General features: G+C 36.5%; 2 protein-coding genes across 2 annotated transcripts in view; one reads left to right on the forward strand and one right to left on the reverse strand.

Moving 5' to 3' along the window:
- The first annotated feature begins 2,648 nt into the window (after positions 1-2,648).
- On the forward strand, positions 2,649-3,601 carry LOC127748425 (uncharacterized). Its single transcript, XM_052262936.1, has 2 exons — positions 2,649-2,880; positions 2,973-3,601. Exons 1-2 carry the CDS (start codon positions 2,649-2,651, stop codon positions 3,599-3,601), a joined length of 861 nt encoding a protein of 286 aa, XP_052118896.1.
- Positions 3,602-14,026: 10,425 nt separating this feature from the next.
- The window catches only part of LOC107492701 (beta-amyrin 11-oxidase), a 6,231-nt gene continuing 4,884 nt past the window's right edge, over positions 14,027-15,373 (reverse strand). Inside the window, exons 4-8 of the mRNA XM_021126479.2 lie at positions 15,254-15,343; positions 14,995-15,073; positions 14,608-14,714; positions 14,367-14,506; positions 14,027-14,162 (exon numbers count right to left, since the gene is read on the reverse strand). Of these exons, the coding sequence (XP_020982138.2) occupies positions 14,027-14,162; positions 14,367-14,506; positions 14,608-14,714; positions 14,995-15,073; positions 15,254-15,343 (552 nt within the window). The remainder of the gene's footprint in view (positions 14,163-14,366; positions 14,507-14,607; positions 14,715-14,994; positions 15,074-15,253; positions 15,344-15,373) is intronic.

Below are 15,373 nucleotides of genomic sequence, written 5' to 3' on the forward strand. Positions count from 1 at the left end.
TCTATTAATAATAGTATATAACTAAAAATATAATTAATTTAAAAAATAAAAAATACAAAATTAAAATTAAATTAAATAACTATAAAATTATTTAATTCAAAATTTATTATATAATTATTTTTTTTCATACATAATTAATATTAATTTTAATTTAATTAAATTGTATATAAATTATAATATAATATGAATTTTTATCTAATATATATATATTTTATATGAACAAATATATAAAAAATGTTTTTTTTAAATTAAAAATAAAATTTAAATTCGTAATTTTTAAATGAATAAAAATTATATCATTTAAATTATAACTCATTATCTTTTAAGTTACCCCAAGTTTCAATATATAATGTTAGGATTTGAATCTTCTAAAATTTAAATTTTACTTTAGAGAATAAAGTATGATTTTTCATCATTTATTTTGTAGGTGGGACTAAAAATAAATATGAGAGAGAAACTATTCAAAGATAAAAAATCACACTTTACTCTCTAAAATAAAAATTTAAAATTTAGAGGATCCAAATTCATAATGTTATAAACACCTTATATATTAAAATGACAAATGCTGATAAAAATGCATGCTAAAGTTTTGCCATCCATGTGCAAGGTTCCTACCGTTGCTGGCCGATTCGGTTTTCCTATTGAGCAATGTTAGGGACCAGCAATTTTTGTGATTGTTAGCCATCAATTAGCCATCAATAATGATTTGATGGTGTGAGATTGGTGTGAGATTTCATCCAATGGCTCACCTTCCTCTGCTGGTTACATGCTGGCCAAAATTTAATAAAACTGCTGGTCCCCTAGACTTTTTCTTCCCTATTTATTTACTGTTTTCAGCCCGTACACAATTATTTGAGAAATTAATTTGGTAGCTACTTTCAATTCAATCAAATTAAAGTAATAAGACATGTCTCCAGATTTCAACTATTAAATTAACTTATTAATTGTTGAATTCGCGTGTCACTATCTAGATTATAGAGTAATTAAGGTACGGCAACCACGTGAAAACTATCTAGATTATAGAGCAATGTATGACAATGACGGAAAAACATAACTACATAAGTATATATTTTAAGATTAAAACTCTAAGCTAGCACTAATGTTAATTTTGAGTAGTGAGTTCAATTGTAAATTATGATTTTATATACGATTGATTATATAATATTTTGAAATTCCTATGATTTATTTAGATAAACATAATTGTAATAAGGTGTATATTACGATGCTTATTATTATAGTGAGTACAGTAGTTAAGTAATTTTGATAATACTTAAAAAATATTACGAAATTAAAATAATATTTTTATGATTTCACCATCTTTTTAATTTAAAAAATACATGTAAATTTAAAAAGTAGTATCAAAAAATAAAAATGTGTAACTTTAGTTTTAGGGTAAATCACTTTATTAAATCAAACAATGATCAATATTACGCTATTCTCCCAAAATCAGAATTAATACGTGAATCACTTAGGCCATTATTTTATATAAATCGAAACAAAAAGGCCAGATTTACGTTCCTTCATAAATCGAAACAACCTTGGTCGAATCATACGTATTCCTGGTAAATCTAATGTGGCTGTTTCGATATATATATATATATATATACCAGGTTTCCTAGTAAATCTATTGGTGCTGTTTCGATTTATAAACAATGGAATGCATCCCTACTAAATCTAAACAAAGTATTTCGATTTATATGCAATGGTACTACACTAAATCTAACTATGCTGTTTCGATGTATGTACGTAGAGTGTCATGATGTAATTCGAATGGGACTGATTAGATTTAATAGGAGGACAACCTCTATAAATATGGAATCAAGGTCAATTTTGAATGAGAGTAAACCACAATAGCTAATGAGGAGAGCTTTGTAGTATTAGTGTCCTATAGAGGTTCCATTAAGAAAAAAACACAATCAGAAATTAAATTCACTTATAAAGATCCCCTTAGTCTTCTTTTGAAACCTTCAACTAGTTTCAATGAGTTCTTAAATTCTATAATCCAGAAGCTACGGTTGCAAGGCGTGAAACCGGTTGAAAATTTGTTTTATAGAATCACGATCTCAGTTTTGCGGGATGACACGAAGTACGATTCGTTCGTAATAGGAAGTAACAAAGATTTGGAAGTTCTATTCCATTGTCGCCGGCAGTTTTCCGAGGTGAGGACCCCTGATTTGTTGGCCAAGCTTGTCGATGTGGTTTCCAGCTCAGGCGGTTCGAACCGGAATCCCCAAGTCGTTGCAACGGCTGCTTGTTCTACGTCGAGGCCAAGTGGTGCCTCGTCATCGATGCCTGTGATTGCGCTTGAGGCAATGTTGGTTGCATCCTCATCCTTCGTAGCGGATCTCAACCACACTAGTGACGGAGAACTAGGTATTGTCGATACATCACTGATTTCATTAGATGGTTTCGCACCAGATGGTGTAGACGATGTATTGTGGGAGATGAAGAGGATGGTGATGTGGAGCCGGACATGATTGCCGATGAGAGTGGTGAAGATATAGTAGGGAGCAATCCAGTTGGGGGTGCTGGAGGGTCTAGTTTAGGGATGCAGTAGTACCCCCCACACTTTTCCACCTTGGACTTGGATGCCATGAGACAGCAGGCGGTTCCTGGAAAACCTGTTGGATTCGGTGCCAGAGGCACACATGATGTTGGGGGTAATAGAGTTTCAGGTAGGTCAGCAGTTTCAGGACAAAGAGGAGGTTGTGTTAAGTGTGAAGACCTATAACATCCGACGCGGGATTCAGTACAAAGTGGTGGAGTCTGATTATCGCAAGTACTATGGAAAGTGTAAGGAGTTTGGCAACGGGTGCGCATGGTGTATTTGGATCAGTCTTCGCCAGCGCAAAGGGATTTGGGAGGTCAAGCGGTACAATGGTCCTCATACTTGTTTAGCCACGTCGATATGGAGTGACCACAGAAGTCTCGACTATCATGTGATTCGGCATTTATAATGCCGACGGTTTAAGTTGATGCTGCCGTGTGTATCAAGGTACTCCTGAATGGGACAAAGGCACATTTCGGTTTTAGATCGACTTATAGGAGGGTTTGGATGGCGAAGCAAAAGACTGTGGCACAAATCTATGGAGAATGGGATGAGTCATACAGCGAGTTTCCACGATGGGTTCTAGGTGTCCAGGTGACAATGTCGGGTAATGTTGTAGTGCTGAGGACGAGTCCTGTGCGTGTGGGTGGGCAAGTGGATGAATCCCATTCATATTTCCATCGTCTTTTTTGGACATTTCCACCATGTATTGAGGCTTTCTGGCATTGCAAGCCGTTGGTTAGCATCGATGGTACCCATTTGTACGGGAAATACGGGGGGACATTGCTCGTTGCGATTGCTCAGGATGGGAATTCCAACATCCTACCCGTTGCATTCGCACTTGTGGAGGGTGAGAATGCTGAGTCATGGTCCTTTTTCTTCTCCCACCTCCGCCAGCACGTTACTCCACAACCGAGCATCTTAGTGATATCAGATCGGCACAACGGAATAAAGGCTGCATTGGAGGTGCCCGACGACAGTTGGCTACCACCCGCTGATCTACCGTGCATTCTGTATTCGACATGTGGCAGCCAACTTTGCCCTGACCGTTAAGGGCAAGGATGCACGGAGGCTTCTGGTGAACGCGGCTTATGCCAAGACCGAGGTGGAGTTCGACTACTGGTTTGATATCCACTAGAGGTGTTCAAAACTGATCCAAACCGAACAAAACCGATCAACCGAACCAAACAAACCGAAAATCAAACAAACTGAAAACCAAAAAATCGAAAGATGTTGTTGTTTTCTCTGAGGTTCGATTCGGTTTCGGTTTTAATAGTGAAAACCCTAATTGAACCGAACCGAACTGGTTACTTAAAAAACCCCTAAAAATCAAACCCGCAACCCTAACTCCCCAAGTAGCCTTCACTCCCACACTCAGCATTCAGCAACCCTAGTCCCCACTCCCCAACTCTCTCCACTCTCCGTCTCCCCTTGAGTCTTCAACCACTCCACAGTGCCAAAATCTCCTCCTCCTACCCTCCATAGAGCCGTCGTCCTCTCAGCCACTGACATCGCCAAACGGCACCCTCTCGGCGGCCCTTCCTCGTCAGTCGTCACGCTACCCTCTTCTCGGTTCTCGGCGTTGTCCTTTCTCTTCCGACCATCCTCATCGTGCTTCTCTCTCCTCGGCAGGGCTCTGTCTCTCCCTCCCTTCCTCGTCGTCCTCCACGCCCCGCAGCCGCTGTCTCCACCACGCACCAGGAGCTGCGTTGTCCTCCAAGAACAACATTCTTCATTTTTTCAAGAACTTGAGAGGAGTCATCAATATTTGATTCCATTCAATTCACCCTTCTTAAACCCTAATTTTCAACCAGGTAACATTCCACCTAGTTTTCTTTCTTTTTTTCTTTCAGCATTCTCTTCTAATACCAAATCCTAGTGTTTATCACACATAGAATTCGACGATTTGATTCATGTTGCGTTGAAGAAATAATGTAATTTGGATTTTAATTTTTTCTGATAAAATAGTTATTCAATTTGTTGTTTATTATATATCGATGCTAATTATGCGTGAAAATTGGGATTATACCATGTTTAATCACTGTATTTTGTGTAGATTGTATAACAAAAAAAATTGCATAGCTTTGATGGTTATGCACTTATGCCTATGATTTTGATAATTTTATCTGAAGCATTAGTTCAAATAATTCAGTTAATCGTTCATTGTACTTTCTTTCTATTGTATTAATATTATGAAATGTAACTTGGAGTTACTTTTGAAGCAAAAAATTTTCAGGAAGTTCTGTGTAATTTGTGAATCTGTGAATTATATAATTATATTTTTATGATTATAGTTTTAGATATGTTTGTCTTTGTTTGTGTCTCTCTTGGATTGTGAATTTGTGATGCTGTGACATGCATTGTTTTGTTTGGCTAATTTTTTTTTACCTTTTAAATAGTATTAACTTCCTGATTTGATTAATTTTGTTTATTCTAGTTTAGTTTTATACGAGCTTGCTTGAATTTGAAATTTTTTGTGTTGAGCACTTGAATCCTTTCCTGATTGAATGTGCTAACTAGATTTGAAGGTGCACTTAGAAGTTCTTGTTGGATTTGTGAATATGAAAGGAGATATTATTAGTTTAAATTTAGTCTGCATTCTATTTCATCTGCATTATCATTGTTAAAAATAATTGTGTTGTTAACAAAGGTACCAATGTAAATATAGCATCTCCTCCATCCATTTTAATCATTGGTGCTATATTATTATTATTATTTGCCTTTTGATTTCAGGCTGGTTTCTTAAAGATGTTTGGCTATTTTGTAGGAGAGAACACCAAAACATGATTGTTTTTTGCTGAAAATTTATTTTTATCTTTTGTTGTATTGACTATTGAACTTTTAATGACTTTAATTGTCGTATTATAATTTCTTTTGTCGTTGAATTTCATTGTATTAAGACTTTTGTTAGTTATTGTGTTGTATAATTACATGTTACGGCTTTGTGAAATAGTATGATATGTTTTTTTTAATCAATTGAAAAAATCGAACAAACCAAACCAAACCAAACCAAATTTAATTGGTTTGGTTTGGTTCAGATGGTTTCAATAAAAAAATCGAACTAAATCGAACCGCAGTTTAATTAAATGATTGGATCGGATATCTTTTCCCTAAAAAGTCGAACCAAATCGCCCCGCGAACACCCCTAATATCCACCTACATATCCTCCATGACTTCTACCCTCGTCCCCACCATTAGGACCATCAGTACCAACATGATCTCCCTCGCCACCATCATCACCATCACCGTTGTCGTCATCCTGTCCACCTCTCCCTCTACCTTAAGGTCTGTCTCGACCACCCCTAACATGTCGTCTACGGACCCGTCCCCTCTCTTCTATCGCCTGGTCGAGCAACTGGAACTCACGGCCACTCCGACGTGTACCAACACGAGCTCTCCACTCTACTCGACGCCTATCTGGAATATCATCTACCCAATCCATGTCCAGAACTCGTCCTGGGCCACGTTGAGTCGCCTCGCTAGGAATAGGAACTGCTCTGGGGTCACCAAAGAATAGCTCAGGTGACAAGAATCTCCGGCCATACTGGGCCCACCAATCCAGAAAATCATGTGACGGTTCTGGATTCGAAACAACATCAAACCGAAGAACATGATCCGCACAGCTATCTCAATGGAGGTGCCAGAACTGCAAACTATACGGGAACCAACGGTCACCACCTCTGTCATCCTTTTCCATTAAGAAATCAATGTTTAGTGTTGACCGTGGTAGAGGTTGTACTCCACCAAACTGAGGTAGCAACCGATCTACCTGGTGCCACTCTATGACAACAAAATAAATCAGTGCAGTCACACTCCTCCACAACGATGTATGCCGAGGCTCAAGTATCTCCGGGTGGACAACCTGGACTACTTCTAGAGCGCTATACGGCATCCAAGTGAATTGTTGCAAAGTAATATGTTTACAACGTATTAGTTAACAATACATTGTTGCCAAGTTGACCTTATATATTAAGTACTTAGTTTTGGAAAAATACTCACATCACCAGCCTAAATAAGATCTATCCTGAGCCTCCAATGAGCAACCCGAGGTCCCTTCTCGCTCGCGGTCGGGTTGTAACCTGACCACCTGAATGTCCAGCCACAGGTTATTACTAGAAAATAACTCCAAAATTTAAAACATAAACATAGCACATGAATATAACATCACCTCGAGGCCAAAGGCCAATGGACAGTATCATATTCGGCGGGCATGAAGCCAGAAAACTACCAAAAGATCCATGACTGAAGCAGCTGCAACGGACCGGCTAACTTGACAACATTTCTGTTCGCCACGCGGCACATGCATCGATATAACCATGACAAAGCAGCTGAGTCCCAACAGTACCCCCCCATGTCCTCAAGCCTGACTACATATGGCAGCCATCTAATGTGCAGGCGAGTTTCAGACTTGTCTCCAAATAGTTGAGTCCCCAAAAGTATCATGATATAGGCTCGAGCATACCTCCTAACAGTGGCGTCGTAGGCCCCATGAGGTATCTCTCCGAAGGTCTCCTGCATCCAATTGCATCTCACTGTAAACTTGTCAATGCAGTTCGCAGGAGGCAATACACCCAGCAGCTCCTAGAACCACACCCAAGTTGAGCGACCACCCTGGATGTACTGCTCAAACTCCGTCAAACATCCACTTACGTATTGTCCATCTATCGGCAATCTTAACTGGCACACCACGTCCTGCAGTGTAATCGTGCACTCCCCGAATGACATATGAAATGTGTGCATCTTCGAACGCCATCTCTCTATGAATGCACTGACCAATGGCTCATCCAATCTAAATCAGGTGTTATTCAGCCTCGCAAGATGGTATAAACCAACCATCTACAAGTACAGAACGATCCTCTCATCCAATCACATACCTTGCTGTCGTCTTATACTATTGATACATTGGTGAGATTTCATAAACAACATAACAACTTCTCATTCAGCACCATATGAAAACATATCTACATAACAATAAGTTATTCCTAATAATCACATGAACGCAATCAAATCACGTAACGGGGACGAACACAAAATCATTTCATTAAGTCATCAAATTGGGCCTAGCAAAAATAAGTTTAATAATAATAAAACATTTACCCATGCATCGCAACTCACGGTTTCGATCTTCATTGCCTAGTCCTAATAGTATCTAAATGCCACTACACATTGACTTTACTGTCTCGTTTAATACTTTTTTTTTTACTTTAAATTAACGTAAAACTTTAACAGTCTTCAACACTAAGATTTTTTCTACTTATTCGGAACCACTATTTTAAATTATAACTTTCTCGACTACACCTATATGCATTATTAAGCCACTAATTTACCCACTCTATCTAGTTTAATGTTATTTTAAAAAAAAACAAATTAAATTATTTCATAGTCTGCAAAACACATTTTTTCTACTTATTCGTACCCACTTTATCCAAATTAAAACTTCTTCTGCTCTACCTATATAGATTATTAAGCCACTCATCTAACCACTATATCTAGTTTAATACTACTTTTGAAAAAATAAATATGAAATATTTAATACTAATTTAAAAAATATATATAGCATGTACTAACCTCTTTATTGATAACACCAGCAATGTGAAAAACTCCATCTGAACGATAAAGCCGGTCCAGATTACCACCATCACATTATTCTTTTTCAATATTGGGGTATTTTGGTTTGGGATTTTGGTGGGAAAATCATGTGGGGTGTGGTTCGAATGGCTCAAATTCAAACTATATTTATAGTGATGTTGGTAGTAAATCTAATAGATCTGTTTTGAATTACAATGAGCTCAAAACAAGCATAAATCGAATCAGTGGGCATAGATTTACTAGGTGCCTGTCCTCCACATAAATCGAATTGGCCTCACTAGATTTATTCTATATTTACTGGTATACATAAATCGAAACAGCACTAATAGATTTACTAGGAAACCTGGTATATATATATATATATCGAAACAGCCCCATTAGATTTACCAGGAGTATATATAATTTGGCCAAGGCTATTTTGATTTATGAAAGAACATAAATCTAGCCTTTCTGTTTTGACTTATATATAAACGATGGCCTGGGTGATTCACGTATTGATTATGATTTTGGGTGAATAGCGTAATATTAATCGTTGCTTGGTTTAATAAAGTGATTTACCCTTAGTTTTAGCATGCAAATTTAAGTAAGCCTTGTTATTAAACCACCTGGGTTCGAGATAAACATATATAATAACAACTAATAATAAGTCTCAAAAATTATATTATTGCATTCAAGATTAATAATTATATTATTTTATTTTTAACTAATTTTTTTATTACTAAACATTTCCAATAACATATATAGAGCACATATATAGTTAAGAAAACGTTCTCAGATACTTAAATATCCTTTCCTGGAAGTTCGGTACTCCATTTACGAACCAGTAGCTAGCATACAATTTTTCGTGGAGTGAAGAAGGCAATGGCACAAGTATCCCTTGTCCAAGTATGGAAAAGACACAAAAGGGTGACTGAGAAAAGGGAAAATGTTCAATTAACAGGCTTGTTTTAATGGGGAAGAAGGCGCAGCTAGGCGTTTAATGTGTGGTGTTTTTGTGTGTTCAGATTGGGAAGCTGAAAGCAAAAAAGAGGAAACCCATTTTGTGCAATTGCCAGAGAGGAGAACGTTTTAGGCCGTCAAGCTGCGTGTGTTTTGGAAGAAGTGAATACACAGGCAGATCTGCGGCAGATGGAGTTAGGTTTTTTCTCTGAGTCGCCTGTCCGCACCTATCGAGTTTGATGGTATAGTAACTGGCGGGCCAGAGTGATTCTAGTCAAGGGCGGCGCAGCGTCTGGCTGAAACGTGGTGGATCTGAGGAAGTTATAAGTTGTGATTTGTTTTTGCTGCAAGGTTACTCCATACGATGGTCGAAGACGGCATTGTTGATGCTTAACTCCATGAACAAACACTAGACCAAATAGCTACAATGTGTCTGTGGGTGGGAGTTTTGTGGCAGGGGTCGATGTTGTAATTGATGAGTCCATATTTGATGGGATATTTTGACTTGATTTGAGTGGATTTCATCACATAAACCTACACTTAAGCACCAAAATAGCATACTTTTGTGTTTGATCCCTAAATTGAACCTAAATGTGAAAACATGCATTTTTCTTCTTAAATTGAGCAATTTAATTCCATTTTTATTTTATTTGATGCCATAACATGTTTATTGAGTGATTTCAGGTCAAAGAGGCAAGAATGGATATGCAAAAGTGGAAGGAAGCATGTACAAGGGAAAAAACATGAAGAAAATAAGGAGGAAGCACACAGCCACGTGTGTGTGCGCACAAGCAAGCGTGCATACGCACAAGAAGGATTCAGCTAGTATGCGTGCGCACAACTCTCTGTGCATACGCACAAGTGAAAATTCAGCAAAGTGTGCATACGCACACATCTCTGCGTACGCACAGGTACCAACGCATGCCTCCATTAAAAAGTCACGTGGACTCGCGCTTTGGGGCTTTCTTAGCCCATTTCTGAAGGCTTGGAGACTGAAATCAAGTGCTATATGAAGAAAACTTAATGCCATAGAAGGGGAGCCATCTTAGAATAGAAAAAACACATAGTAGGAGTAGGAGTAGTGTAGATTAGGAAATTCTCTCTTAGGATTTTAATTAGGGTTTGTAGAATTTTTTAGTTCAAATTTTGCTTTTGGATTTTACTATTTCATTATAAGTATTTCTTTAATCTTTCTTTTAATTACATTACTTGTTCTACACTTTCTTCTACTTTAATTTCCTTTCATCAATATATACATAGTTTTGCAATTTTGGATTTCTAGTTGTTTAATTTGATGTTTGATGATTATTAAAATTTTGTTTGAGTTGTCTTTATTGATTTTGAGCATTTATGATTCATAGCTTTCATTAGTTTCCCAATTTTGTCATGTTTTATATTTATGCCCTCTATGTGTTTGATGAAATGCCAACTTTAGCTATGGGGTAGATTTATACCCCTTGGCTTGGGGAAATGAGTGTATAGATTACTAGAGCCATGATGTCCAATATTTACTTATAATTCTTGGGTTGTTAGTTGTTATTGTTTCCACTAATACTAGCTTTTTACCAATTAATTTGGTAAGTTAGTTAGGATTTGTGGATTAATAACAATTATGCTCACTTGGCTTATTCTTCGATGTTAAAGATTGACTTAGTGAGATTAATCCATCATAATTATCATAGTTGTGGTTATTGTAAGGAAGGGATTCCATAACTCATCACAAGTCAAGGTTTCATTTCTGTTTTGAACTACCTTTTCATCACTTTATAGTCTTTCTTATTTATATTACATATATAGTTCTTTTATATTTTTGTTAGTTTATTAATTGCAATTTGGAATCGTTCTTTTATCTCTTTATTGTTTACTTTCATCATTGAAAATCCCTTTGCTTTCTCACAACCAAAATTGTATGCACTTGTTGGCACTAGTTCTTAGGGAGAACCACTCGGGAGTCTAAATACTCTCGGTTTATGTTTGCTTGGATTGTGACAATTTCTTGGATTAAATTTTGATTGGGGTCAATTTTTGGTTCGGAGCTATACCTGCAACGAAAATCTATTTTGTGAAACTCCTAACCTACTTTCGGTCCCTATCAAAATTTTGGCACCGTTTTCGGGGAACTAAGTGCAATGAGTGCTATATTTTGGTTGTTGTTAATATGTGAATAGTGTGAATATATACTTTTTTGGGTGTTTGTTTGCTTTTGTTGGTAATTAGGATTTTGTTTATTTTATTAATTGATGTCTTTAGTTTTTTTTTTCAGTTTTCTCTTATGAGTTGTCACCCTCTTGGTTTTGAGTTTGGTTGTGATTATTTTGTCAACCTCCTCTATACTACAATGAGCAAAACCCTCCCCAAAATGCATACCCAAGCCAAGGATATGGTGGGTTTCACAATGATTACATACCTCCACCACCATATACCTATGACTCATACCCTAATGTAATCCTCAATCACTATATTTTCAAACATCACACCACCACCACCATACACCTTCTTACTTACCACCTCAAAATACTTACCAACATGAATCACCTCCCACATATACAACCTTTTTCCTAAACTATGAACATTCTTTTTCATCCCAGTGTGAGACTTTTCCACCCTTGGCCCAAGAAACACAAAACCTTCAAGCCTTTCTCCAAGATTAAGAAAGATTCTGAAGGACACAAGGGCACTTCATGACTACCATAGGCAAAGTGGTAACTTACTTAATCCTTTTACACTCATCCGATCAAGGCATTCCTCTTGAGAAATGTGAGAGGGATCAACTAAAGAATGTAGTGAAGAGGAGAGTATGGAGCCACAAGGGAAGAAAGAAGGGTTAGAGCTTGAAGTGCAACAAGAGGAAGAAAGTGGAGTATTGGAATTGGATGAGAGAAAGGGAGAATTGAGTGAGATTGATCAAGATGAGAATTCCATCATTGATGATTTTTTGTCCTCCTTGATCAATCCCCTTTGTGATCCTAATGAGCCTCTTCCCATTAAGTTTGAAAGAGATATGGAGGTAGACTTCTCAAAACCTCCTTGTTATGATTTGAGTAATGAAGAAGAGGAAGTTGGTGAGGAAGCAAGTCCGTTCCAAGAACATATTAAGTGGGTGGCAATTTCATCTATGAGCTTCATTGGCCCCATCAATATACTATCTTGGAGACGAATTACCAACTCAAGGTCCTTCTTGGGTTGGTACATGGTGGAGAAAGGAGTGTTGGTTGCCAAGTAGATCCAGGTTCTTCAAAAAAATCAATTTAAGAATTGAAGTTCGAGTGGGATGTAGAGCAAAATTGGGTGATTTTCGGAGAGTGTTGGATTACTACAAGGGTCATTTGAGAGTTTGTTCATCCGGCGTGGAGCATAGTGAATAACAAGAAGGCGAGTGGGAGCCTAGAATATGGGATCCCGGAGGAGCCATAAAGTGCAAGTTTGGATGGAGGTTCAAGGAGGAGTGGAAACACAAGCCACCCTAACTAGAGTCTCCTCAACAAGTCCAACTTAAGGACTATAAACCAAAGTACTAGGTGTAAGACACCCCACCATGATAACATCCTTCTTACCCTTTCTCTTTATTTATAGTCTTGATTTCTTATATTTTTGTTTATTTTGGTTAACTTAGATTAGTTTAATTTTGAGTTTAGGAGATTGATTTGTATATGGATCATGATTTTGTGGATTTTTGGATGTTTGGGGTTGAAATATGTGTTGAGCTAAGGTTGAGTACCTTAGCAATTGAAAGAAAATTTTTTGAAAAACAGCACACTTGTGCGTGCGCACAAAACCTCTTTGTTTCACGTCCTGTACGTACGCACAAACCTATGCGTACGCACACTCATGAGTATGACCTCTGCTCGCAATGCCAGCACGGTTTGTGCATGGGCGCTCCCCTGTTTTTTTTGGACCTGTGCATGCGCACTGACTTGTGCGTACGCACACATCTCTCTTCTCGCTTTTTGTGCGGCCGCACAGGCTTGTGCGTCCGCACGCCAACTTGCATCCCCTCTGGTGGGAGTGCTGGCTCAGCCTGTGCGCATACATCCCACCCCTTTTTGAAAAAAAATAAAATAAAAAATACATATGTGGATTTAGATGAAAAAGATGTATGAATGTGTAGAAAAAATGTGATTACGGGAAGTTAGATTGCATATTTTGTTATTTGGTTGATATAGGTTGAGTTGGACACCTAAACTAATTAAAGATCCAATTCCTTAGTTTACTTAGCCATATGTATTCTACCTTAACCCTAATCCCATTATAACCCTCTAAAGACCTCATGATACTCTGATCTTTTAAAAGCTGCAAACACAAGTACATAATTTTTTTTTATTTACCAAAAAGAACTTAAACTTTTAAAGAACAAAAACACCTCTTCAAAAAAATTTACCAAACTAAATCTAAATTTCAACATCACTAGTCAAACCAAATAAAATGTGGCCATAGTGCCACACAACAGTTTTCGGTTAGGATCCGCACAACGGCTTAAAGTAAACAAAAGATAAGTTTATTTTTAACACTTCAATCTCAAAGTACCACAAAAAAATACAAGCCCAAGTCTAGGACTCACTCAACAAGGAAAAAAAGGGGACAGACCCATATCACCGCGGCTCGACTTAGACAGACCATCACATCCAGCTCAGCGCTTAGGACAACCACCACTGTTCCAACTTGCACCAGCCTAGACAAGAATATGAAAATGGATCCTTTTTATTTTTTTTGTTATTGAAGAGAATAAAGTGTAATTTTCTATCTTTAATTTTATAAGTGGAACTAAAAATAGATAAAAAAAAAACAATGAAATATAAAATTTTTTATTGGATACCATCTAATTTTTTACTGATTAGAGAAGATCCACTCCCAAAAAATATCTAACGCACTAACACACTGGTGAAAAACAAATGGGTAACACGCCCACCATGCACCCACATTACCTGATATATACACCAGTCCGCTTTCAATTCATCCGAATCCTTCCATTATTTTATCATATATCTCAAGGGATATAAAGTATTTTGCGACCTTAGCAAGACAATTATCTTTAGGCACGGGTAGTGGGAGGTAAGAGACAGGACATTCTGGATTTATTTGCTCAAACCTATAAAATTAAAATGAATTAATATAATAGAAAATTTCGAAATTATAAATAAATGAGATATCAAAGTGGCTAGTGTTATATATGGAATGGAGTCATATAAATTATTAATTATGTAAAGACCTACCTGATGATCTAACATTTCGTAAAGAAAAGAAAAAGAAAAAAGAACAAATTAAAAGAGAAATATAAGAACATTTAACTAACTTGTAATTAAGAACGAAATGATGTAGAAAGATGAGCATTTCAATTTTGGTGAGATCTCTTCCAGCGCACATCCTTGTTCCAGCTCCAAAAGGAATGAAGGCTTCTCGATTTGCATTATTATTATTATTATTATTATCATCCTGCACACCAATATATCAACCAAATAAAAAAGATTTGAAAATAAATGATTTGCATGACATATAAGTTTAAACCATAATGCTATTGAAATATATGTACTTACATCCCATCTGGAAGGATCAAAATTTTTTGGATTGGTAAAATATTGAGAAGACATATGACAAGTTTTCGGTAAAATTACTGCTTTCCATCCTTTGGGTATGGTATAACCTGAAAGTGTATTAATTAATAACACACACATTTATATAATATATATATTTTTTAATATGGCCTATAAATTTTGACAATAACTGATGAGAATGGCTAGATATATTTTGTTAATCAATATTTAATTAAAGCCAGTTTGGTTATTGCTTTAAAAATAAAAGTTTTTTTTATGAATTTATGTTGAATTGAAAATTGAAAATTTATTAATATAAAAAATGTAAGATATATGAATTGCCATATATGAGAGAGAGAGAAATAAATCAATAATAAAACATAAAAGTACCATTGATATTCACATCAGCAGTCGCCTCTCGAAAAAGTAGAAACGAAAAATCGGTCACACGTAACACTTCGTTAACTACCTACAAAACATGAATATTTAATAATTATCATATTAATTGTTGGCAATTGCTCCCTCTCCTAAAAAACAGTGTAAATTATGCTGTCAAAATGATCTATTCTCTCCTGTTATGACTTCCTCAATATGCATATACTGCAAATGTACTCTTTATATTATATTTTCTAAATTCGACAATTATTACCTTACTTAGATAAACCATTTTCTTAATTTCCTCAATACTTATATATTGTTGCGAAGGTGACCTTGACTTCATGATTTCTTCTTGCTCCTCCTACAAGATATATATAAAATTAAAAGAGAA

This window comes from Arachis duranensis, chromosome 6 (assembly GCF_000817695.3).
Source record: "Arachis duranensis cultivar V14167 chromosome 6, aradu.V14167.gnm2.J7QH, whole genome shotgun sequence".
Classification (NCBI taxonomy): domain Eukaryota; kingdom Viridiplantae; phylum Streptophyta; class Magnoliopsida; order Fabales; family Fabaceae; genus Arachis; species Arachis duranensis.